Source organism: Ostrea edulis, chromosome 4, assembly GCF_947568905.1.
Source record: "Ostrea edulis chromosome 4, xbOstEdul1.1, whole genome shotgun sequence".
NCBI lineage: Eukaryota > Metazoa > Mollusca > Bivalvia > Ostreida > Ostreidae > Ostrea > Ostrea edulis.
In genome coordinates, this window is record NC_079167.1 from 43,627,691 (window position 1) to 43,655,082 (window position 27,392).

The window sequence follows — 27,392 nt, forward strand, 5'->3', positions numbered from 1 at the left end:
GCAAGGAAAAAAATATTTCTTTAAATATATGGAACTACAATTGACTAATTTCATTTTGATTGGACAATTACCGGTGTGATACCTCTAGTCATCACCTTTTGTTCATGTCACGTGATCGGCGTGGCTAAATGCGAAAAATCCCGGGTGTTCCGGATGAACTCGAAACGTGCCTATTGGCTGTATCCGTTCATTTATTAATGATGAAGCATGTAAAACTCTAGTAAACTCGCTAGTTACATCCAGATTAGATTACGGAAATGCTTTGCTTTATGGTGTTCATTCTAAACACACCAGTAAACTTAAGAGGGCACAAAACACAGCTGCAAGATTAATAACACGCTCAGAAAAATCCGACCATATTACTCCTGTTCTAATAGATCTTCACTGGCTCCCAGTTGAATACAGAATTCAATATAAGATACTTCTTAATACTTTCAAATCTCTCAACAACCTATCTCCAGTTTACATAAAGGATATCCTTACAGTTTACAATCCCACACGATCACTAAGATCCGAATCTCTGCATCTTCTCCAGGTACCTTGGACACGTACGAAAACATATGGGGATCGACGTTTGGACAAGGCTGCATCGAGTCTCTGCCTTTTAAACTCAGACAATGTACTTCATTGTCTAATTTTAAAGTGGACCTCAAAACGCATCTCTTTAGATTAGCTTTTAATTTGTGATTATTTTTATATACTTAGTGCTCTTACATACAGCTCTTACAGTGTTGTTAAAAAAAACAACAAACAAACAAACAAACCTGCTGTTTGTTATTATACCTATGTCCTTTTTATGTATTTAATTATTCCTAGAGTTTGTTTTAAATTGTTTCATATGTTTTTAGGGTAATCATATCATATCACTATGTATTAATAATAATATTTATGCATTTTAATTCTGACACTATGAATATTTTATTTACATGTATGTGCACATCGATTTTATATGATCTTTTCTTTCACATTTGTAAAGCGCTTTAGACAACTAATGTTGATAGGGCGCTATATAAATCTTTTAATTACAAATTACTAGTAACAACTTTAAGTAGATTCTCAAATGAAAACTTTGAAACGTTCCCTAATCAATCTTCTGATTTCATTTTCTACAATGACACACATTCAATAGATTATTTTGATAGATTTGGTACATGCAAGTCCCTATGAATTGAGGAAGTTACAAACAAAATTATAGGGTTTCGTCTTCAAAATTTTGCCTAATAGTGTTTTATGAGAGCCAAAAATGTGTCAGGGAGGAAACATTGAGATGGGTCCCTTGGTTTTTCTAACGGAGACATGTTGATTTTATTTCATTATATTGTCAAATATGTCAAAGACTCTAGGGCAAAAATATGAAAAAGTTCTTAATTGTAGGAGAAATCCCATTAGATCCCATAATAAAGTTGTCGATACTTTGAGTCGACCCCTACACAATACTGTACGGGCAAAGGCAATTTTTAATTTCTTAATTAAATGTCGAAAGTACAACTCATCAATGTTACAAATTTGATAAAAATCTCTAGGGCAGAAATAACTGTATTCGGTCCCCTTAATGAAAACTCTGTGAATTTAAATTTCTTTGTCAGACACTTTCAATAAATCATTTATTTTCAATATTGCATGTTTCTTTCAATAAATCATTTTGAATATTGCATAGTTCTTTCAATAAATCATTTATTTTCAATATTGCAGGTTTTGGGTTTTTTTTTTCTTTCAATAAATCATTTTCAGTATTGCATGGTTCTTTCAATAAATCATTTATTTTCAATATTGCATGTTTTTTCTTCTTCAATAAATCATTTTCAATGTTGCATGGTTCTTTTAGCCAAACAGTCTTGGAACTGCAAAACCACCACATTCTGGAATAGAAGTTTTCAAATAGGTAGAATTTTGTTACACAGAAGAACATATCAGAACATTACTGCGTCTATTTGAATCTGAACTGCAGTGAGGGATCACATACAACACGAGGCAGCTGTATTTTGTATAGACAACACCTGTCATCACTATTACCGAGGATACGCTCTGGATGCCTGTCGTTTTCCCATTACATTCTCATGTAAGACTTATTGTGTTGTGGACCATTGATTTGAAAGAAAACACAACTTAACTCTGTATTACCCGATGGTGCTTTAATATTGATATGACTAATCCTCACCTTGCTACTTCTGAGAATAAGGCTTTTCAAAAATTCATTCTGGTGTAAAACTTCAATCCCCTACTGAGGCATCTTCCAAACACCCAACCTTTCCCACCAGGATTTGCAGTTGAATATCATTAAATCTGAACTACCCGAGGATGCCTCTATATTAATACCACTAATCGTCACCCTGCTATTCTTCAGTGCCGTGTTTTTTTTTCTTACATACTCAAGTTTTGTAAAACTTCAATGTGCCCTCTATTGAGGCCCCATCCTACATTGGGGACATTAATCTAAGAAATCGAATATGCATTACCTGAGGATGCATGCGTATAAACATGCTGTTAAGAGAATATTTTTAAAAGACTTTTCATGATAATATTCCTGGGTAAAATTGTGGCTCAATCCAACTTCCGAGAGCCACACATTGTACAAACTCGGCTCAGTACTACCTGGGGATGCTTGCTTTGCAATATGACTAATCATGGTCCTGATGCTATTGAGAAAAAGATTTTTATATTTTTACCCTTTACATTCCGATATAAAACTTTATATCCTATAATGTGGCCCCACCTTACCTACTGCGGTCTTGATTTCTACACTACCCGAGGATGCTTGCATACTTATCAAGACCAATATATTCTTGAGGAAGGGAGCTTTTTTTTTTAATTAAAAAATCTATGTATCCCTATGTAAAACTAGTCCGCTTTTGTGGCCCCACCTCTGGCAGCCACGATTTGAACAATTTTTAATCTACTTTACCTCTTTTCTGGTCTAGTGGTTCTTGAAGAGATTTTAAAACGATGCACCATGACTTCTATTTTTCTTTATCTCCCTTTGAAAAGGGTGTGACCTTTCATTTAAACAATTTTTCATCTCCTTTCCCCAAGAATACTTTATGGCAAGTTTGGATGAATTTGTTTCAATGGTTCTGAAGAAGTAACAAGAGGTCCATAAGCCTTATCGGTCGCCTGAGTACTGTATTAGATAAAAGTATCACTAACTCCTGGCATGGGCTATGGAATCTAAAAAAAACTACTCCCCAACAAATTTAATTTTTAAAAATACATGAGGGTATGAACTAAAAACAACTACATCAGGATAATTTTCATGAAACGATAACGTGCGAGATTGTGGAAGATTTACATTTCTCCTGCTAATTACCTATACAAAGCTTTCATCTAACATGGTACTCACCTCTGAAGCAGTTCAGGTATAGAAATAAAGCTTTCATCTAACCTGGTACTCACCTCTGAAGCAGTTCAGGTATAGAAACAAAGCTTTCATTTAACCTGTTACTCACCCTTAAAGCGATTAAGGAGTAGGTATAATGCTTCTATTTCTGCTGCAACTTCCCCAATCATTTGAAGCATCAATGCAATTGAATTTCGTGCGCTGTAAGCTGTAAAATTAATAGGAAATTCAGTTTCGTTTTTCAAATCTTCTACAACTTCTCAACAAGTAATTTTCATACTTTCTTAAAACTTTGTACATTAAGTGAACACAAAACCTATAATACTGAACAATAGCAATTAGCAATTCTATTTATGAATCAAAAGAACAAATCAAATACTTTAAAAGGTTTTATCTTCTGTCATTTCTTAGACTAGCTTGAAATCTCAGATCACATGAAAATAAGAGGCCCATGGGCCACATCGCTCACCTGACCCAACTTGGCCCTATCATTGTTTAAGATTATTGATTGAATATTGTTTAACGTCCCTCTTGAGAATATTTCACTCATATGGAGACGTCATCACTGCCGGTGTAGGGCTGCAAAATTGAGGCCTATGGTCGGCGCTCATGGCGATTGAGCAGGAAGGGATCTTTATCGTGCCACACCCGCTGTGACACGGGACCTCGGTTTTTGTGGTGTCATCTTAAGGATCGCCCCATTTAGTCGCCTCTTACGACAAGCAAGAGGTACCGAGGACCTACATGTATTCTGTATTCTAACCTCGATCCCCACGGCGATTGTTCAAGATTAACATCAAAATAAAACAACGTCTTCACCGTGGACCATCGTGACCATGGTGAAAAGATTCAGTAACGCAGGGTTTCTAGATTTTTGAAGCGATCGGTTTATCTACTCTTCTCAAAAACAACATAAATGAGTTTTCTTTGTCTAACATATATCGCACGGAACGCACAAAAGTATTAAGAAACAGAATATGCCCCATTCTTTGAATGAAAGTAGTTACTTTTCTCAAACACTCGTGTTTAATATCGAATACCTACGAAAATTCGCACAGATGTTTGCTTCATGAGCATAATTCAAGGTTTGAAATAATTTGAGAAAGAACCATGATAATCTGTCAATAGAATATAAAAAGACATTCAATTTCTTACTAAACTGGGATTCATAATAGTCTTTATTTTGACGAAATGCTTGAAAATGAAAATAACGCAGGGTGAAAAGATGGAAGATGTAGCGTTACTAAGGTGAAAAGATATCAAAGATTGTCATATTGATTAATATCATCCAGTAAATTCACAATTTCAAGTTTTCTGTCACATATTATATTTTGATTTAAGGAATGAATCTATTTTTCTTTTCGTAGCGCATAGTACATAAGTTTTCCTTTCCATTTTTTTTTTTTTTTTTGCTTTTGCGATATACCTCCATTCCTTCTCAATTGTGTATGAGCATCTCATCAATGGAACGATTAACAAAAACGCAGTCAATCAGAATCGTTGGCGCAACGCAAATGAAATGATATGGAAATCATATAGTTATTTGAAGTTACAGGTAAATCTGTCTGTACCTCGGTAACTTTTCTAATTAGGACCCATTAGTTCAATGGTCTTACAGTGAGCAAGTTTGTTCTCTTGTTCTTATTCCCATTGTGTTATTTGAAACCTCTAAGCTCACGATATGTAGGAGGTTCGAGCACAGTGGTAATCTACACTCTATGTAGCTACGTTATCTACACTGTATGTTGCCGTCCAAAGTCAGCCTCGTGTGTTCATTGCTCTCCCCTGGGAGCCATGACTTGAACAAACTTGAATCTGCACTATGTCAGGAAGCTTTCATGTAAATTTCCAATTTTCTGGCCCAGTAGTTTTTGAGAAGAAGATGTTTCCGATATATTGCCATTTATCATTATTTAGATAAATGCCTTTAATCTATGGGCAGGCGCGACAACTCCTGCAACCTTGTTCCTGAATTATAAACGTTTTAGCGACCGAGCATAATTATTACGTGTCAAGCCTAGTGACCCGGATCATTCATCACATTATTCAGCCATCTTTAACTGTTGTCACATCACAATCGCAATCGACTACCATCAGACAAAATGCCTCCAAAAAAGAGACGTGCGACTACGTCAACCAGAACGACAAAGCAGTCGAAAGTCAGAAAAATGCCTGATTCGTCGTCTCGGCCCAGTAAAAGAGCTACGAGACCGGTAAAGGAAAAACAGCCCCCCAGGCCCATTCCTGCAGCTTGTGCAACCACGCCACCGCAGCCCCTTGACGAGATGGAAGGCTTTGTTATCAACCCACAGCCGGGAGCGAGTGTGGTGGGTGCATCAGGTAACATTATTGATTTTGCTGGGCCCGACCCAGATACTGATGGCTTGTATCATTCCGATACTAATTTCGCTGTATCGGGTCAAAGTAGATCTTGTGAATTTAGTACGGGTCTTTCGTTTGGCGAACAGGTCCAGGTCAGTCGGCCTGTATCAGATGCAAGCATCTTTGATCCTATAGGTATGCATGTGCCACAGGCCATTAAGTCAAAAATATGGGCAGGTCAATACATTGACTTGCCTCTATTATTGAAACAAGCACGTGACTTGCGCACCGAGCCCCATGTTACGGGTGAACTGGTAATAAGAAATGGGCAAATTACCATAGAGAAATAACAACTCAAGACTATTAATAGCATCCATACATGGACAACGGCGTTTATGATTTATATGTCCATATTTCTGGAAAAGTCTCCACACAAAGGCCAGGAACTACTCAAATATATGCACAATATTCGCCTGGCAGCAAATAGATCGGGGCATTCCGGGTGGGCCAAGTATGACGAACAGTTCCGACTCAAAAAAGAGCGGCACCCCACCCTACCATGGGGAGTAGTAGACTCCGAATTATGGGTTATGCACATTTCCTCCCCACAGTCTGATCAGTCGAACCAAATATTTGACAGTGGGAATAAGGCCCCTTTTCGTAACAACTTCAGTCGAAAACCACAAGCCACCCAGGGTCCTAACTCCCAGGGAGGGGGATATGGTTCCAAAGCCACTGCAGCAGCCAACAATACAACTAAGGCCGCAGGCGTCTGTTTTGCGTTCAACAGGGGCTCCTGTTCCTTTAACCCCTGTAGGTTTCGACACCGGTGCTCAGCCTGTGGGGGACCCCACCCTCAAGCAAACTGTCCCCAGTAATAATCTCTATAGCTTGGCATGCACACCTATTAAATACTCCGAATTATGTAACGCACTTTTGTCATATCCCCATTTATCGGATCAAATTCAACTTAGGCACGGCTTTAAGTATGGCTTCCCCTTGCACTATGCAGGTCCTAGACTACACCGAGAAGCCAAGAACTTAAAATCTGCACGCTTAGCACCCCAGTTAGTAGAGCAGAAGTTAAATAAAGAAGTTAAGCTGGGCAGAATGGCTGGTCCCTATGACGCCATTCCTTTTCCTACACTCGAGTTTCTCCAGTCGGCCTCGTCCCCAAAAAAGATGGTGATCAACGCTTAATTCACCATCTGTCATACCCTGAGTTTGAGTCGGTCAATGATTATATCGATCCACACATTTGTACGGTCAAATATAGTAACGTAGATGAAGCTGTTCTTATGATTCAAAAATTAGGCCAAGGGGCATTGTTAGCAAAATCCGACCTCAAGAGTGCCTTCCGTTTACTACCCATATACCCAGGCGACTTCGATTTACTTGGCATTAAATCTAATGGCAAATATTATTACGATAAGTGCTTACCCTTTGGTTCCAAGCTTTCGTGTGCACTTTTTAACAAATTTAGCTCTTTCTTGCATTGGCTTATAACTAAGGAATCCGGTAACCATCACATTATCCACTATCTGGATGATTTTTTATTTGGAGGTAAAAAACAAGAGGGTACATGTGGATACACATTGCAAATATTTCACCAACAGTGTGAACATTTAGGGGTTCCTATATCCCAGGATAAGACTGTGGAGCCAACTACTTGCTTAGTTTTCTTAGGCATTGAATTTGATACCATTTCCATGCATATGCGATTACCACAGGATAAACTCGTTGAGTTACGTCAAAAAATTCAATTCTGCATTGATACTAAGAAAATCACACTCCGGGAACTCCAATCATTAATCGGGTCGCTAAACTTCGCCTGTCAAGTAGTGGCCCCAGGCCGAGCCTTCATCCGCAGACTAGTAGACGCCACTGTAGGTATTAGGAAACCTAGTTTTAAAATTAGAGTTTCTTCCGCTATGAAGTTGGATATAGAAACTTGGTTGCTATTCCTTCAGAACTACAACGGTATTACATTATTTCCCCATAGGCTATGGTGCGCTAACGAAACCATTAATTTCTATACAGACAGTGCGGGTGGTGAGTCTGGCGGTTTTGGTATATTTTTCGAAGGTAGATGGGCCTTTGGCAGATGGCCAAAACAGTGGGATACGCTAGGTAGGTTTCAGGACTTAACTTTCTTGGAGATGTTTCCTGTCGTCGCGGCCCTAACAGTTTGGGGGCCATTACTGGCCAACAAACGGATATTATTTCATATTGACAATCAAGCAGTAGTTCACATTATAAACAAACAAACGTCCAAATCCCAAGATGTCATGGTTCTGGTAAGGCGATTCGTTCTTAAAACTATGACTTTCAATATCAACTTTAGAGCTGAATACATACATACTAAATCAAATGCTATAGCGGATTCAATTTCTCGTTGCCAGTGGTCACGTTTTCGGACTTTAGCGCCGCAGGCAGATCCGATGCCTACCCCGCTTCCCCCAGAAATTTGGCAAGTTTAAGCCAGGAGGCCAACAGATTACTCCAGGCATCGGTAGCTCCCAAAACCAGGCAGACCTATAATACAGCTTACGAAATCTTCAATCAGTTCAGGTATCACCTTCAACTACCAGTAACTTGGCCAGCCCCTTTAGAACATATTGTGCAATTCTTGGCATACTTGTCTCTCAAAGGCCGATCCCCATCTAGTTTGAGAACTTACATATCAGGCTTATCACACATTTTTAAAATCCAGGGCATGGCGGACAATACTAAATCTTTTATGGTCGCTAAGATTTTGGAAGGAGCAAACCGACTGGCAGGGAAGCGGGATATTCGAGCTCCAATCACGTACAAAATTCTCCTTAAGATCATCACGGCACTAGTCAACGTCTGTTCATCTAGTTATGAAACGCTCCTATTTCAGGCGGCCTTTAGTCTAGCATTTTTTGGATTCATGCGAGTAGGTGAATTAACCATGCAATCGCTTAAGAGTACTAGCCCAAGTCCTTTGCAGCGTATGGATATCGAATTAGTCACACTAAATGGCCAGCCCAAAGTTAAGCTCACAATCCGGCAATCCAAAACCGACCAGCTGGGCAAATCATGTACTTTATTTCTCTCAAAGACAGGTGATGTGGCTTGCCCGGTGGCGGCTATTAGCAAATACTTAGCAATAAGGAACCCCGCATTACCACTAAATAGTCCATTCCTAATACATTTTGACGGTAATCCCCTCACGCGTTATCAGTTTGCTGCATTGGTGGCTGAAGCGCTGAGTTTTTGTGAAATTAGCACTGCATGTTTCAAATCACATTCTTTTCGAATTGGGGCTGCCACTGAGGCTGCCATGAGGGGCATTTCAGATCAGACAATCAAACATTGGGGTAGGTGGAAATCCAGTGCTTATGCCACTTACATTAGATTTCCCGAACATTAACTGCTGATTTTTCACTGGTTCACTCACAGTACTAACGTACCTCAAGTTTTCTAGGTGTAAAGAAAACCATATGGGTGATTGGCTCTTCCATTGTGTACTGGGCTGCACGCAGTGCCTTTAAACGTCCTGGAGGAAAACACTTGAACCTGCAACTCAACAACCTGTCCATAGAATGGTTCGGCACCAGGGGAATGAAATGGCAAGACTTCGACCCCTTGTTCGAAAGTAAACTAAAAACCAACCCCCCTCCTGATTACTTAATTGTTCACCTCGGTTCCAATGACCTTGGGTTGGCCACTTCATTAGAGCTATTCCACTCCATCAAATGCTCATTCTTGCGATGCAAACTTTTAGCCCCCAACTTGTCTATTATATGGTCAGATATGTTACCACGTCTTTATTGGCACAATGCCAGTGACGCATCTAAAGTCGAGGCAGCTCGGAAGAATATCAATCGTAAGGTTAAACAGTTTATCAAACAAGAGGGAGGGTTTGTGATTCGTTACCCTTCCATTACATTTGCGGACAAGCAGCTCTTCAGGTTCGACGGAACTCATCTTAATGATTTGGGTAACTCTGCATTCCTCAATACCTTACAAGGGGGACTGGAAACCTTCCTGTTGTCCAAACACCACATTAAAGTTTACCCTGATGATCTCGAAATCCCAAAGTAAGTTAAACACCCCCCCCCTCCCCATCCTCATGTGAGCCCGTCAATCTCTTAGGCAGCTTAATTTTTATACTTCTTCTAGATATCCTAATTTCACATAACGCTCTGTGGCAGGTGTGCTCGTATAGACAAGCCCATTTGGCGGAATTCGGGGATTACCACAAATGAAAATTTCTCTCATGTCTGGCTCAAAACTCTGGAGAATCTATTCTCAGAACTGAGGAGGATTTGGGGCCACCTCAGTGGTACCTGTGGGACCGGCTTGACCCTTGCTGTACCAAGGGCAAGTCTTTGGGGTTTACCCCTGGGGGTCTTAACAATGACCAAGGTGTGTACCAGGGGAGACAGGATAGAGTTAGGGCCTGAGTCAGAACTGAAATTATCATCGTACGTGGCATTCACTCTTGTAAGGTGGTACCAAGAGGTCTGTTCCCACCACAGTTACCTGTGGGGGCGCTTTGCGCCAGTGTTAAAGGGAGGTAATCCCTGGGTGCTTAGTGATTCCCCGGGTTGACCACAGGGATAGTATTTTCATGTTAAATGGATTGTGCCAACACCTGCCACTAAATTGTATATTGTCTAATAAATCTGCTAAAATGTTGACTGCATTATGTATAATAAATCTGGGTTTAATTCAATTTTGTTAATCTTGTCTGCATCTTGGATTAATGCCATTTATCATTATTTAGATAAATGCCTTTAATCTATGGGCAGGCGCGACAACTCCTGCAACCTTGTTCCTGAATTCCAAACGTTTTAGCGACCGAGCATAATTATTACGTGTCAAGCCTAGTGACCCGGATCATTCATCACATTATTCAGCCATCTTTAACTGTTGTCACCCACCCACCCATCCCTAATGATAAGATACTGCTGCTTTTTATGTTTACTATTTACAGCCATTGGTTGGACAACCCCGATTCACATTAGGATTCGCGGGGCCTGGTATAATGACAATTCAAGTGTGACTGGGATAGTGGCAGACAGGAACTCTTCGCTGTGCTAGTGCTTTTTCCAGACCCAAAGGCTAGTGTTTCAGGTCTGGAAACATGTGGTACGTACTGTGTTGCGTGTGTCTCTGAACTCCAAGACTGGGAGATGTCCTGTGCAGTATCGCGGGCGTGTTCCTGATTGTGGTTGCGCGAGTCGAGTGTCGCGTCATCAGACTCTTTTATGAAGGCTGGGGACACTGTGTATAAATATGTGTGAACTGTGTAAACATTTTAATTTTTACTACTAAGAATAGTATTGTCATGTGCACCAGGTGAGGAGTGTTGGTTGTGTATGAAACTGTACCGCACTGGGGGACTTGAGCTTTTGTCATTTGTGTTTTATGCTACGAATTAGTGAACTCATATTGTCCTCGGTCATTTTTTGATGATTCACCATTGTATATATTTGCCTTAATTTTGTTTTGGGATTTGGGTAAATTTCGTAGGTACAATCCGGGTAAGGGGGGCGGAATTCGGGGATTACCACAAATGAAAATTTCTCTCATGTCTGGCTCAAAACTCTGGAGAATCTATTCTCAGTACTGAGGAGGATTTGGGGCCACCTCAGTGGTACCTGTGGGACCGGCTTGACCCTTGCTGTACCAAGGGCAAGTCTTTGGGGTTTACCCCTGGGGGTCTTAACAATGACCAAGGTGTGTACCAGGGGAGACAGGATAGAGTTAGGGCCTGAGTCAGAACTGAAATTATCATCGTACGTGGCATTCACTCTTGTAAGGTGGTACCAAGAGGTCTGTTCCCACCACAGTTACCTGTGGGGGCGCTTTGCGCCAGTGTTAAAGGGAGGTAATCCCTGGGTGCTTAGTGATTCCCCGGGTTGACCGCAGGGATAGTATTTTCATGTTAAATGGATTGTGCCAACACCTACCACTAAATTGTATATTGTCTAATAAATCTGCTAAAATGTTGACTGCATTATGTATAATAAATCTGGGTTTAATTCAATTTTGTTAATCTTGTCTGCATCTTGGATTAATTCCATGTAAACTTTGATGCGCTATTCTGGTCCCATCCTATCCTGGGGCCATGATTTTAACAAACATGAATCTGCACTATGTTAGGAAGGTTTCGTGTAAATTTTCACTTTGCTAGCCCAGTAGTTTTTGAGAAGATTTTGAAATGATTTTCCCTATATATTTGTATGCAAAACTTTGAATCCCCTTTGTGGCTCCATCCTACCCCCAGAGGGCCATGATTTGAAGAAACTTGAATCTGCACTATCTCAGAAAGCTTTCATGTAAATTTCCATTTTCCTGGCCAGTAGTTTTTGAGAAGAAGATTTTGAAAGATTTTCCCTATATATTTCTATGTAAAACTTTGATCCCTATTGCTGCCCCATCCTGCCCCCGGGAGCCATGATTTGAACAAACTTGAATCTGCACTACGCCAGGAAGCTTTCGTGTAAATTTTATCTTTTCTGGCCCAGTAGTTTTTGAGAAGATTTTCCCTATATATTTCTAAGTAAAACTTTGATCCCCTATTCTGGTCCCATCCTATCCTCGGGGGCTATGATTTTGATAAACTTCAATCTGCACTATGTTAGGAAGCTTTCGTGTACATTTCCCCTTTCCTGATCCAGTAGTTTTTGAGAAGATTTTGAAAGATTTTCACTATTTATTTGTATGCAAAACTTTGACCCCCCTTTTGTGACCCCCATCCTACCCCCGGGGCCCATGGTTTTAACAAACTTAAATTTGCACTGTGTCAGAAAGCTTTCAAATAAACATTAGCTTTTCTGGCTCAGTGGTTCTTGAGAAGATTTTTAAATGACCCCACCCTATTTTTGTGATTACCTTTCCTTTGAATGGGACATGGCGCTTCATTTAAACAAACTTGAAAGCCCTTCACTTAAGGATGCATTTGGCCAAGTTTGGTTGAAATTGGCCCAGTGGTTCTGGAGAAGAAGTCAAAATTGTTGATAGCCACATGTGGCCCCATCCTGCCCCCGGGGGCAATGAATTTAGCAAACGGGGGCCATGATTTTAGCAAACTTAAATCTGCACTATGCCAGGAAGCTTTCATGTAAATATAAGCTTTTTTAACAAACTTCAATCTGCACTATGTTAGAAAGCTTTCATGTAAATTTCAACTTTCCGGACCCAGTAGTCTTTGAGAAGAAAATTTTTAAAGATTTTCCCTACATATTTCTATGTAAAACTTTCATACCCACTTGTGGCCCCATCCTACCCCTGGGAGCCATGATTTGGACAATGCCAGGAAGCTTTCATGTAAATTTCAGCTTTTCTGGCTCAGTGGTTCTTAAGAAGATTTTTAAATGACCCCACCCTATTTTTGCATTTTTGTGATTATCTCTCCTTTAAAAGGGACATGGCGCTTCATTTGAACAAACTTGTGAAAAGTCAAAAATGTTAAAAAACAAACAAACAAAAAACAGTTTACAGACGGATGGACGGACAACAGGCGATTAGAAAAGCTGGCTTGAGCTTTGAGCTCAGATGAGCTAAATCACAAGAACAAGCGAATTGCAATATCACTTAGAAGCCAGTTATCGATATACAAGAGAACGCTCGGGAAACAAAATGCTTAGGCTATATAGTTATACATCGTTAAGTCTAAAATCTTCATACACATTGCAATATGATTTAGTCGTTTGAATAATTCAAATATATGTTATTTAAATCGTGTTGCCAGAATCTAGGCCATTTCATGACGGATAGTAATATCAAATCTCCTAAAATCACACGGCCTCTCACCTCTGTCGGCGCGGGTTCGAATCCCGCTCGCCCCGTGAAGTGAGAAAGTTTCCCCAGTTTCGTGTGATACATTTACCGACAGTCATCTATTTTTGCTACTCTTCCTGATAAATCAGTTAAAATATTTCAAAGAATACGATCTCGCCGTAAAAATATATGCACGATCTAAAGCTATATGATATTGTGACTCCCCTCTACGAAATAGTATTTTTGATATTTGTTTACACAACAAAAATCGCTTCAGAGGGTCTCTGAATCCATAATTTAGATATGCATATGTGTAAGAATCAACTCTGACCTCCAAGTACTCTCTCTCTCTCTCTCTCTCTCTCTCTCTCTCTCTCTCTCTCCTCACAGGTTTATCCTAATTTTTGAGACGGAAATTGGGGTTTAAAGGTCATATGAAACGATTTCTAACAATGGTATTTTACTTTAAAAACAGCGTTTATTAAAAGATTATTGTCTTTGGATTGATAAGAAATAAAGCTGTAAACTTGTATATAGAATGAATTTGTTACCCGCTTATATCGTTCTTGATTACATTTATGTGTTTGTGACGTCACAACGACCCATCGATGTAAACAACGCAATGAAAATAGTGTAGGCCTACCGTTTTGTTCAACGAAATATCTCACTGCATTTAACGGATATCGACTAATTTTTGTTTTCTGACGAACTGCCCGATTTTGTGGTTCAACAATATCAGTTTAAACCAGTCAGGAATGATGCATGGCAAGTGAATAATTATGGAAAGCCAAAGGGTTCAATATTCTATCTTTGTAATTATGTATTTGTTGTTACTGTAATGTGTTTTGTAGGTTCGACCACGAATGAAGTAGATATATATATATAATTTTCCTTACGCTACTTGGCTTATTCTACTGATTGGATTTAAATAAAATAATAGAACAGAATCAATAATAATCAATAACACAATGATTTAAACTGATCCTCTATATTTATCTGGTTTTTCTCTGTTATCTCTCTGTGCTCTGAGCCTAGGTCTGAAACTTACATTTGAGCCTTAGCTCCCAGACCTATTTCTAAACACTGGGTTTCAAACACCCTATTAATACACTTTGCTCCTTTTTATTCAGCAAGAATTTATGATACTCAAAAGATCCGTCTTCAGCAATTTGAGACACCGCAAATGAGTAGTCATAAATACCTTACCTCCAACCACGTCTTCACTATACGACGACTTCTTCCAGAATGAACAACCGATCTTGAATAAGACCGCTTTATATAGTTTCCCTAAATCTGCTGAGTCAGATCTAGATCATCTTAACGTTTGGAACATTGTCCGAACACAGGAGATAACATATGATTAAAAAAGAATAATTCAACCTTCATTATCTAATTTGCATATGATTAACTTGATCAACGGAATTTCACTACATTACTAAATGCACCATTGGTTCAATGTAAAATAGAAAAATGTTAAGGTAGAGATTGATAGGTTGATGCTAAAAAATTAACCATTGTATTTTTTTTTATTTTGATATATGTTTATGATGAAGCTTCGATATAAAACATAATAAAAAATCAATGTAGGTAATCGACCTTGTTTTTGAGAAATATGGCGATTTTAACAACACCTTCTTTAGTCTTTGTAAAGCGTAAAAAGTGAAGAAAAATAAGTAGAGAGCAATATACAAATAGAGCTATAACATTTTTATTGTAAAAAGGATCATAACTTGTCATATATGGTTCCAAACAACCTTTCACATAATTGTATATTACACATCAATTTCAAGTTCAGCAATCATTATTAACATGCAACAACATTACTACTTCAACAGAGCTACATTGGCCAATTACCTTAAAACAGTGCACAATATTTGCACACAGGGTCATACCTTTGCTTAAGCTGCAAAAAAAATTACCCATCAAATTTCTTATTTTATTTCATTAAGTGGTCAGTCTATTAGTAAGTAAAATATATGAAAAAATTATACACCATAATGGGGTTCAATATGGAACTAGCAAAAAATTCCTAACCCCACCCCCTTTTAACAAACTACACATTTTCGTAAGAAAAAGGGTTATTAAAAGATGTTGTAAACAATCCATCAAAAACAGCTTGCTGAAATTCGAAGATTCTTTGTAATACCTTTTTTAAATTAATAAATATAATACAGAAAGTATGTATTTCAAATTTTAGCTTATATTTTGTTGTAGTTCTCGTTGTTGACCTTTGTGCACTTACACTCAGAATATAGATTTATCATACGTCATCATATTTGATGATTAATATCAAGAGTTTTCCCAAATAAAAATCCCCACAAAAAATTGAAATACAATTTATATTTGTTAAAACAAATGTCTCCATTACATCCCAACCCCTTTAATATACTGCATGGTATGGAGGAGAAAGAATGAGCAGGAACATAGACGTCATGAATTGCACTCGGTGCATTGAGAAGAAAGATTCAGCCAGCAGAGATAAACTACTGACTTTTTTATAACTTAGAATGTTTAAGCATTCCCAAATTACCTCATTGAAAATTGAACATGACAATAAGAAGGTTTCTATAAGCTATTTCAGGGGCGGATCAGGAATTGAAGTTGGGAGGGGGGGGTGCAACTGTATGAGGCAGGGGTCTGGGGGCCGCCTTGAAAGGGGGGGGGGGATTCCCCAGAAACTCCTGGATTTTACAGATTTTTTAGGGCTTAAAATATATCTCCTATGTAGTCATTTTTATTATTTTCTGTGAAATTAATAAAATAACGCAAATTTTAAGGGTTTTGGAAAAAGTAGCAGTTCTCCCACTAAAAGTAATTCAATAAATCAAAAGATTTTGTCAGACATTTATTAATCTGAGAGTGGAGGAAATTATGGCTTCTTTTATCGTATATATTTCTCTAAACAAGAGACCACGATTTACTTTAAACTTGAAAATTTTAGGGGGGCTCGCGCCGGTTTTATTTAGAAATGTTTACTGATTTTGATATATCAAAAACTTAGAATAATCAACAATGACACTTCCTCTATATTTATACAATATTATTGTCTTTAAAAAAGACATGTAATACATGAGTACATGTACAGTTTTCCATTAAATTCACACTTTAGTATGTTGCACAATATATCCATTGCTCTGGGCTCACAAATACATTATTGATTCTATCCAAGTCCCACATTTTGCAGAAGTTCTTGAATTTTCTCTGTAACCTGTAAAGTTGTGGGGTCCAGGGGATATGACATCATCAATGCAAATGAAGTACCTGTTATAAAAAATATATTCTGTATATTCAAATATTGAAAAAAAAAGATGAATATCTAATATACTAAGAATTGTCTTTATAAATGTCTGGTGTTAAAATGAAAAATTCTATCTTACTAAGATAGAAAATATTGTACCTTTCTTGCTGATTTTCATGGCAAATTGCTGTTGAAGTTGTTGGCTGGAAGCCCATTTCAACTTGCACTGGTCCTTAGGATGATGCTTACAAAAAAATCATCATAATTAATATTTGCACAGTCAGTATTAATCATTAATTATACTGTGTCAGACAATGTCAATTTTAAAATTGTGTGTCTCAATGCATGTTTAGTAAACTTTAAAATGCTGATATATTGAAAATTACACACATAACATGTATTTTATTATGTTAATTTTTAAAATCTTGTCTGAAATCAGTATTACATATGTAACACTACATGTATGTTAAATGTGTGCAGTGCAGCAATGTGAACTCTTGCAGTAGTAGTACATCTGCATGATTGTTATTCATTTCATATTGTTATAGTTACCTTCTATTTAAACTGTACATACCCTCCCACCCCCGGGTCCTTAATGAGGTGAATAAACATCATAATTATCATATTACAATATGAGATGACAGATATGTTTTCATAAACTGCCAGTTCATTCTAATAATATCAAAACAAGTCAACTCTAGATTCATCAGACCTGTCTCCTTTACGGAGTGTGGGTCAAGAGAAGGACATACATATCTTATTTTCATACAATACATTTATTTGCCTATGAGGGGGGCTTGTGATTTTACAAATATTTTAAATAAAGTTTTGTAGACCTACATGCTTGCATGAAACATGAAACCCCAGATTTGAAATATCTCTTAGGTCAATGAAATTTCAAGATACTATAAGTACTATCATTTATACCAAATAGAATTTTAGTGCAACATCCCCCCCCCCTCAAACTTGTGAGAGCCCTATTTTTTTTTTTCAAATCTGGCATATACATGACATCCATTTACAATTACATGCACATGTAGGAGTTATATATTGGGCACATATGGAATACATAAATGCACAAAAAATGAAACAGTTCCAAGTTGTGCGTTTATAGATGTTATTATAAAATCGCGTTGTGAAATAGCAGAGGAAAAGTGGGTTGAATACAAATTCAATTTGCCATTTTTTTCACTTACCAAACGAAATTATGATTTCGTTGTCCACGTTGAATGCATCCATCGAATTCCTCTTCTCAGAAGAAACTTTGTTTAAACTCTCAATGACTACATAAACAGTATTGAAACTCGCAGCACTCGGACATCACGATCACGCTACATCAACAACTTTGTTTACGTAGCGCAGCTATGCATGGTGGTGAATTTCGCGAGGTAAAAAGTGCCATTCTGCACGGACGAAACATTTAGTCCACTATTATTACATTGACGTATTCCTAATCTAAACTATGGCCAAATTTCTATATCTTTCGTCGAGACGACCCTCTCAATCATCGATTCAGTCACAGCAACAACTTGTACTTTCGGAACCCCTTTTTGTTTTTCAACTACTCTATGGCGATGTACGGAATTCCGAAAAATAATTTCACGTGAAAATACACGATTTTTACTGATCACGTGGTTGCTATCGGTCTCTACCTTAATCGTTATCTTGACATTTGTAGTGCATAACGGTACATTCGTCATATGTATTGCGTAAGATGTAAATGGAATATATATTTGTGTAGATGCGTAACAAGTGAATGCATTACTTATTTAATGTAAATTTGAAATTGGATCTTCGTCATCCGAAGTTGAGCATTTGCACATTGTAGTTTGTTTAGCCTATGCGAGTTGTGGTAATCCGTCCGATGTTAGTTCGACATTCGCATTTGTGCAATTCGACATTTGTAAATTGTTCTACCATTATGACGACAGAGGGCGCGCGCTACATCGTATCTTTTGGGAAATAGACTATAGAATCATATAGGAGGACCAGTTAACACTCGGGACTACTTGGGTGTCAAGCACACTCAACATTAACCGGTTGGCGCTAAAAGTCGTTGAAAATATGCTGCTGAAGTAGTTTGATCAGAGACTTGATGTAGAACATTGTTGTAAGCATCAATATAGATGACTGGACTGATTTTTTCCATGAGTTTACTTTAAACAGTGTATGCCATTTAGTAACCATATACCACCAGGGACGTTACATTTATTTGTGCGAGACCAAGAACTCTTGTACATATTTGGTTTGATTGGGATTGATTTTCGTTATCGCGTCCCTTCCCCACCATTGTTGCATTGCTTTCACTGAAATACGTAATTCACAATATTAAATAGTTAATATGTACATTGGGTATTAAAGAATTCTAAAACAACAAATATGTACATTGGGTAAGAATTCTAAAACAACACGCAAAAACTATTCTGGTTTCATAGGCGTCGGAAAGTGGGGGGGGGGGGGGGGGGGGGGGGGGGCACTAAACCAACAATTATTGGATTATTATGTCTATCTTTGCAACAACAAAAAAGTGGAGGGGGGGGGTAAGCTCCTCCTTAGTCCCCCCCCCCCCCCCCCCCCCCCGGGTGTAAACAAAGTGAATCAGTTATCATTTACCAGTTGTTTTCATTAAATGACAGCCAACCTTGAATGTAACATATCTAAACTTTTTATGTAATAGACCAGTCGGGCTATTTTTCCATAATTTTTACAAGGCCCGGCCATAAAACCTGAGCCTGAGCCATGGCCTAGATTTGAATTTTACATTTTTTCCACAAGCACTTGTTTCGTATCTGATCACCCCCTTCGTTTTCTCTCCACAAGATAGCTAACTCAATTTCAGACACCCCAATTTCAAAACTCCTATATTTTTGTTAAAATTGTATCATTAATCAACATTACCGGGGTGTTTTGATATAGTTTAATTTGAGATACTTTTCTATTGTCAAAAAAAAAAAAAATGTTCCAGTTGTCCTCTGTCAAGCCTCTTTATTGTAAACCACTCATTTTGTCTGTTTAAAACAGAAAAAGAAACATTATCTTTTTATTTCATAGTCTAGCTGTTAGATGTTATTTATAAACCTTGTACATATATGTAAATATACGCTTCCTTGACTCAAAATATTTAGAGGATGTAAACGTATTATTGCACTTAATTTTTTACTCAAAGCAAACACGAGAATAGAGGGGAAACAACTGAAAATCCCATGATACAGTTAATTACACTAAAAAAGAGTAACAATTCCATTTTTAGTGTAACAATTGCCCTGTTAGGGAATTGTGTCCAACCTTTTAAACAGTCGTATTGATGAACCATCGGAATATTTTTTCATGATTGATTATCAGTATAATTGGACGCACTATAATTGATTAATATTATCGATTAATTTCAAGTATTAAATTTGTTTATTATTGAATGAAGAATGAATTGGTAAAAAATTTGGGGTGATTTCTGAAATGCATTTTTGATGTATTTTTTACCATTGGATTCATTTATCAAATTAATAGTTATGAATTAGTTATTCACAGAAAATAAATCAAGAAAGCAGGAGAATAAATTACCTTAAGTTATATTTTGATTAATCGATTATCAAAAATTTTAATAGATTATCTATAATCGGGGGCCATTTCGATTAGATAATCGAATTTTTCTATTAATCAGTACATCGTCGGAGAAGAAACTCTACTTATGATAAACAGAAGGAATGAAACTCATAGTAAAAATATGGTATGAATTTGCTTATCAAAATATCTTCCTTGCACAAAATAAAATAATTTACCTCGGACTTCGAAAGGCCGGGAAAATAACAGTGGCGTAGCTTCCATTGAGGCAACCGAGGCAGCTGCCTTGGTAAAAAAAAAAACACAAAAAAAAAAACACACACCTTTTACGTTGTTACAATGTCGATAGCTTCTGGGGGGGCGCAATATTCGAACCCAAGCTACGCCTATGAATAATAGCTCCGAGGGAATGTCACATAAAACTGGTCCTCCAATATGATTCTATAGTCTGTTTTCCAAAAGATTCGATGTAGCGCGCGCCCTCTGTCGTCACAATGGTAAAACAACGAACAGATGTTGAAATGCAGTAAACGAATGAGCAAATTCGAATGTCGAACTATCATCGGACGGATTACCAATTTTTTTTACTGTAACTCGCAACTGCAATGTGCAAATGTTCAAATACGGATCACGAAGATCAAATTTTAAATTTACATTGAATAAATAATGCATTCACTTGTTACGCATCTACACAGACATTACATTCCTTTACATCTTACGCAATTCAAATAACGAATATACCGTTATGTACGACAAATGTCAAGATAACGATGAACATTTTTCTATTTTACATTGAACCAATGGCGAATTTAGTAACAACAAATACATAATTACAAAGATAGAATTTTGAACTTTTTGGCTCTCCATAAATAATGTTCTTCAACAGAGGATGATATTGAAGAAGAGTAGTATAAGGCGGCTAAATGGCCGGTTCAACTGAATACAGTTTTGAGTGCGGGCCGATGGCCAGTTCAACTGAGTGCAGTTTTGAGTGCGGGGCGATGGCCCGTTCAACAGAGTGTAGTTTGGAGTGGCGGTATTCACATGAGCGTAGGGGTCAAGCTGGCCAGGTGGCGAGGTCAAGCTGGGCAAGTGGGAAAATCTGTAGGAAATAGCGTGTGAACGTTTTGATATTGCTTTTGTATTCCTTGTGTATGGATATTCCTTGTGTATTCCTTTTTGTTAAATTTCAAATAAAGAATTGAATTAAAGAAGAACAATGGCTGAATTTATTAAATGAACAATTAAACACATCTATCAAATCAACAATTTATAAAGTCCCTAGAAACACAGCACTTCGTTTTGACTTCTCGGAAACGCGGCTATTTTCTGAAAATCGCTTTGACTTTGTTTTGTAAAGAATGAGCTCAGCTATTCGGTAGTTCTATATAACATACAAAGAGTTTATGCATATGTTCACTAAATTGTGTGGTTTGAGTCAGATCTTTCTGCATTAGGCCTTTATTTTGTATTGAATCATATGTGATTGATTTATATTTTTTTTATTGTTGAACTCGAGAATATTTCACTCATAAGGAGACGTCATTACTGCCCGTGAAGGACTGTAAAATTTAGGCCTATGCTCGACTCTTATGGCCTTTGAGCAGGAAGGGATCTTTATCGTGCCACACCTGTTGTGACACGGAATCTCAGTTTTTACGGTCTCATCCAAAATACTGCTCCATTTAATCGCCTCTTACGACAAGCAAGGGGAAATGAGGACTTATTCTAACCCGGATCCCATATATTTTTACGCTATATATTTAAATAAAATTCATTTTTACTCTAATAGTACTTTGGACATAAACTCTACTATGGAAAACAACTATCTGTGCACTTCGCACCCTATGAGATCACAACGAAAATGTACGTCACGACGTACATCTTACAGTTCATGTCTATATGTTGTCGTTATACTGACTGCCGTTATCAAGTGATAAGCCGTATACGTGAAAAATTTTCTTGTCAAATGTTGGTCACATAATATATTATTTCAATTTCGTATCAAATCACTCAACATTTCTATATTTGCGCGAAGGTCATAATTCATATTGTGACCTTGAAATATTGCCCCTCTATTTTCTCTCGATCCCGATCATCACTACGTTGTAAGAAAATCTAATTTACATAATTATTGCGAGCAGAGTGTAAAGGGGTAACGATATGCGGTGTATGGTTGTGTATAAAGTGTATATATTTATATTCCTGTTACAAAAGGAAGAGTTAGGACAAACTTCTGACACATAAAGAAACCCCCTTTCCGCATCTGATTATGTCTAGCATACTCTTGAAAATGAAAAAGAGTATCCTGCATTAGATGCATTTTAAACTTCCCTTTATCGGAGCACTTGCTCTCTCTACAGATCTGGGTTTTTACTATACCAACTATTTTTTTTTTAATATAGGAAGTCTCATAATTTTTCATGAAAAAGTGAAGATAATGAACAATCTTATAATGATTACACAATTGATAGTAGGTTAAACACGAATCCTTGTTAAAGTAAATATGAGTGGTGGCAACTGCGGTGTCAGTAGTGGTGTTCATGAGAATGTGAGGGGTGGTATGTGGTACATAATTGGTGGTATATGGTGTTAATGAAAATTTGGGTGGTAGTGTGTGGTGTTAACGAAAATGTGAGCGGTGTTATGGTGGTGAAACATGCAAACTAACAAAACTAAATCAATCTCTTTAATTAATATTATGGAAAGAAATGCAAAATTAAGGACCTATATAGGTAATAGTGTGAGTAGTGTTAAAGAAACCCAAAGTCATGGGAACTGGTGTGCCGAAAGTGGGGATAGGTGTTATTTAGCGTATAAGTGGTAGTGTGTGGGTACAAGTGGTGGTATGTGGTGTTAATAAAATGTGGGTGGTAGTATGGTGGTGACACACGCAATCTTATATCGGTAGATCAATCTCTTTCATTAATATTCTGATGCAAAGAAATTCATAACTTAGGACCTATATGGTTAGTGGTGTGAGTTATGTTAAAGACGATGTAAGTGATGGCATGTGGTGTGCCAGTAGTGGTGTACAGTTGCCGTGAGTTGGTGGTATGGGGTGTATAGGTGGTGGTATGTGGTGCTTGAGTGGTGGTATGTGGTGTATAGATGGTGCATGAGTGGTGGTATGTGGTATATAGGTGATGGTATGTGGTGTTAATGGAAATTTGAGTGATAGTCTAGTCAATCTAGCTCAAAAATGAGCAAAACCTCAAACTAATTACAACAGAAATGAAATTTTGATTATTCATGCAAGAAAACACATGCAAACAACATATTAAAAATCGGCTTTTGTATTTCCATGGGAAAATTGGAATTTTGGGGTAAAATGATGTGTTTTTTCATGAGAATCGCTAAAAACTGGAAATAGAAGAAAATGTCCATTTTATGTAACATACAGTAAAAAGAAGTTTGATATCTCAAATTTCAACCTGGAAATGTTCGATTAATTTTTTTTAATTTTTTTTTACAGCAGAATATATTCTTTCCTTGACTGTAATTTTTGGGTAAAATCTTGCTTTTTTTAAAATATAATTGTTAAAGATTGAAATTTTAAGAAGAAAACCCACATTTTGTCATACATTTGAGTCTACCAATAAAAAAATTGAAGTTAGGATTTATTTTAAAAACTGCTCAACAAGTAAGATATATAGATTATTGGCAATATATATGAAAAATACCATTTTAGGTAGGAAAACCTACCTTTTTCTAAAACAAAAATAGTGAAAAATTGGAAATGATAGGAAATGACTGTTTTATAGAAGATATGACATTGATCTTATAAATTTAAGAATAAAACGTCCAAATGCACAACTAAACTTTTCTGCACCAAAATTTATTTTACCTTGCCGAATTTTGGGATGAAATCTTCATTTTCCAACAACAATCATTAAAAACTGGATGGGGAAAAAAAACACACACTTTTTCCTGTCCATTAGGCATATATGAGTTACCACATGAAGATTTATACATTAAAATAAACTGTTAACACAAAACAAATGCCCCTTCAAAAATGGTCTGTAAAAGATGACCTACATTTTTGCAGTTATAGTCTAGTCAATCTAGCTCATAAATGAGCAAAACCTCAAACTAATTGCAACAGAAATGAAATTTTGATTATTCATGCAAGAAAACACATGCAAACAACATATTAAGAGGCAGTCCACGGAGATATCAGGCAGTAGCTATAATACGGCTGGCACATGCAATTCCCCAAAATTGTATTCATACCCAATAAAAGTTAAGATCATACGCCAATTTTATCGTATGTAAAGTGAATTTCACAAAAAACATTGTTAGATGCCAAAACTTGGCCTATTTCATAAATTCGAGGACACTATATAATCTATAGAAAATGATCATTTTGTAAAGTTAAATTATACCCAATACAATAAAATTTGTCCAGAAAGTATAAACAATATTTGAAGGAAATTCCTTAATAATTAAGATAAACCAATAAAATTGCTGGGAAACAATGCTGTTGTTGAGCATTTACTGACAGAAGTAGCCAAAAAGCCAGTATTTTGAGTTACCTCCCTTGGCGTAAAAATGTAAAATGATCTGAAACTTGTATAAATTGTAATTTTCGAAGAAAACAGTATTTATTTAGAACATTTTTCACTTATCTCGATTTTTTTATCAAGTGTAAACGTGGAATTAATTTTTTTTTATTTGATGGTGAAAAATAAATATTCAGCCCGGACCTTATCAAAGTTTCGTGGGTAACAGATATGGCTGACAAGTGATAGAAACGTGAAGTTTTTCTAGGAGTGGTCCTTATTTTAGGGACTTGTCAACCCTTAATAATTGTTCAAAAGACATAAGTGGATATTCAAGATATTTTAAAGCTGGAACTGTGTGTAATATTCAACCGAGATTGACCCCCTGCTGTACAGATCGGGGTACTTCGAATTCGACGTAAAAGTTTAACTGTTTAAACTGTCGTGCACGGTGCAGATGTTTACTAGTATGCCGAGGTCATTGCGATTCTTTGGGGATTTACTGGAGGCAACCACCAGCAAATGTAGTTATCTACTACACAAAGGAAAGTGTAAAGCAGACAGAGCAGTAAACTTCAATGTTTCAAGGGAAATATTTGTTCCCGTCGCGTTGGAAGTGGTAAGTATAATGTCGAATTTTCTCTGTTATTTTTCTTTGAAAACTGTCTTTGATTGCTAGACAATTTTGATACAAGTTCTCATGATGTGTCAATGCAAACAATTCATTTAATGAAATGATTCTTTTTAAAATAATAATGATTAAAATGATAAATCCCCACAGTAAAAAAAACATTAAATCAATCGGGGGGGGGGGGGTGATTAAGGTAGGGATTTTTAAAATCTGTACTACAACACAATGTTTATCCACAAATCATTGAATTAAGAAACAATAGAATCACATAAAAAGAAAATGAAAGTGGTGAAAAGTTCAATAAGTGTTTATAAAAATGTTTATTGTCCTGCAAGCTATGTACATATCAGCATGCATGCATAACAAATAATATATATTAAAAAAATAATGATATAGATCTATATTTATTCATGTAATTATGCAACTATAAGATCTATTATGGGGGTGGGTGTGTGTGTTAAAGGTTGATGAATATCATTAATTTCTCTAAATTTAAGCTGAATGGATTATAAAATTCAGATGGTTTAACATGACACAAAATCTGATGATTTATTTGCATGCACACAGGTACTAAAGTATATTAGTGTGATATACATGTATATACCAATTACCAAAGCTTGATAATGAATACGACGCCCATTTCATTACAGATTTGGAAAATAATTATACTCAAATCACCCCTACTGCAAGCCAATTATCAGACTGTATCAGTGAGTATATTTATTTATTTCAATCAAAAGATTTTAAATTCAGAACATGGTACATCAGACCTTGTCATATTGTCATAATTCATAAATTATGTAAGTTTAGAACTATTACAGATAAGAGCTTAATTCCACATTTGACATCATATTTCTTGAGACAAATCCTGACCAAAGGCATCCAGTGTTAAGATGTCACAATCCTTTTGTTTTAACCCACTTGACAGACATACATGTAGAATATAAAAACTTTAACTTTGACAATAACATAAGAATGGTTAGAGATGGGGTTTGGATATTGCAGAAATGTGTGTTCCTTATGTCATATGATAGTAACATTTTTACCTTACGACCTTGATCCTTCATATTGAAGTTTTATGTGATGTCACCATGCCACACACAACACATACATGCATTTTTAATTCATGACTGTTATCAAAGATTTTAACCCACTCAACAAGTTTTAAACTCTCTTCAGACAATTCTTGTTTAGATAATTTCAAATACTAGCTCGTATATATATATATATATATATATATATATATATATATATATATAAGTCAGAGGTGATGTTTTGAAATCAGAATGTGGTTTAATTTTTGAATCAATGAATATATAGTTTTATTTTTTTTAGTTCACCTGAGCTGAAGGCTCAAGAGAGCTTTTCTCATAAAAATTTGTCTGGATTCTGTTGTCATCATTGTGGTAATAATTTTTCCCATTTTCATTTTCTCCAGAACCAATGTCTGTCTGGAACTTGCTCATGTTAGTAATAAGGCTCTCATATTTAATATTTTTATTCCTTATAATAAGACATTTCTTTTGATATCAATTTTTTTTTTTTACTTTTGTGTTTGGTCTACTTTTAACAAAATATAACCTACAGTAGGCAATTCTCCTGAACTATATATAAGGTAGTCTAGCCTTTTATGTTTAGTATTTAGATATCTTATAACAAGAACTTTCATTTGATACCATGCTGTTTGATATCGTGACCTTGGTTTTGAAGTTTAACCCAGATTTTATTATATTGATATTTTACATAAAGATATACAAAATGTGTATATTCTTTATTACCAGACTTTTAAAATAGCAATATTTTCAAAAACTTTAAATTGGTATATAGTTTCTCAGCCACTTTGGATTGGGCTTTGATATAGATTTCACATATTATAGATTACTAATGAAAAGAGCTTTACTTTTGAACTTCTGACTTTGACCATGTTGACCTACTTTTGAAAAACATTCATTATTACCAGATCTGTTATATCTTGAGGGATAAGGTATTGGGTTAGTTTGTTTCACATGAAATGCCTAATGACCAGAATTTATTTTATATCATGACCTT

At 36.5% G+C, this 27,392-nt stretch overlaps 2 protein-coding genes and 1 long non-coding RNA gene across 5 annotated transcripts in view; 1 reads left to right on the top strand and 2 right to left on the bottom strand.

The window, feature by feature from the left end:
* Window positions 1-1,656: 1,656 nt before the first annotated feature.
* LOC125672143 (uncharacterized) overlaps window positions 1,657-27,392 on the bottom strand; it is a 171,405-nt gene continuing 145,669 nt past the window's right edge. The window contains exons 8-9 of the mRNA XM_048908265.2: window positions 3,444-3,542; window positions 1,657-1,859 (exon numbers count right to left, since the gene is read on the bottom strand). Of these exons, the coding sequence (XP_048764222.1) occupies window positions 1,822-1,859; window positions 3,444-3,542 (137 nt within the window). The 3' untranslated portion in view covers window positions 1,657-1,821. The remainder of the gene's footprint in view (window positions 1,860-3,443; window positions 3,543-27,392) is intronic.
* On the top strand, window positions 5,337-11,678 carry LOC125672148 (uncharacterized). Of its 3 annotated transcripts, XM_056162716.1 has the most exons (3): window positions 5,337-5,674; window positions 8,059-8,227; window positions 10,623-11,678. In XM_056162716.1, the coding sequence occupies exons 1-3, from the start codon at window positions 5,437-5,439 to the stop codon at window positions 10,651-10,653; spliced, it is 438 nt and encodes a 145-aa protein (XP_056018691.1). In that variant the 5' UTR covers window positions 5,337-5,436; the 3' UTR covers window positions 10,654-11,678. The 3 variants fall into 3 exon arrangements, 2 of the variants coding, with proteins under 2 accessions (XP_056018691.1, XP_056018690.1); XM_056162715.1 differs by having other exon boundaries at window positions 5,343-5,674; window positions 8,059-11,678; XR_008802427.1 differs by lacking the exon at window positions 5,337-5,674 and having other exon boundaries at window positions 5,681-8,227.
* On the bottom strand, window positions 16,061-18,310 carry LOC125672146 (uncharacterized). The gene is made up of 3 exons (XR_007368862.2): window positions 17,849-18,310; window positions 16,812-16,896; window positions 16,061-16,675 (listed from the first exon to the last, which is right to left on the bottom strand). It is a non-coding gene; the product is annotated as an uncharacterized LOC125672146 (long non-coding RNA).

What these genes read in the sequence shown, in the direction of transcription:
- LOC125672148 (XM_056162715.1), top strand. Translation starts at nt 5,437, where the DNA reads ATGCCTCCAAAAAAGAGACGTGCGACTACGTCAACCAGAACGACAAAG. An exon ending in GAGTGTGGTGGGTGCATCAG is followed by an intron (nt 5,675 to 8,058) that starts GTAACATTATTG and finishes TCTCGTTGCCAG; the next exon opens with TGGTCACGTTTTCGGACTTT.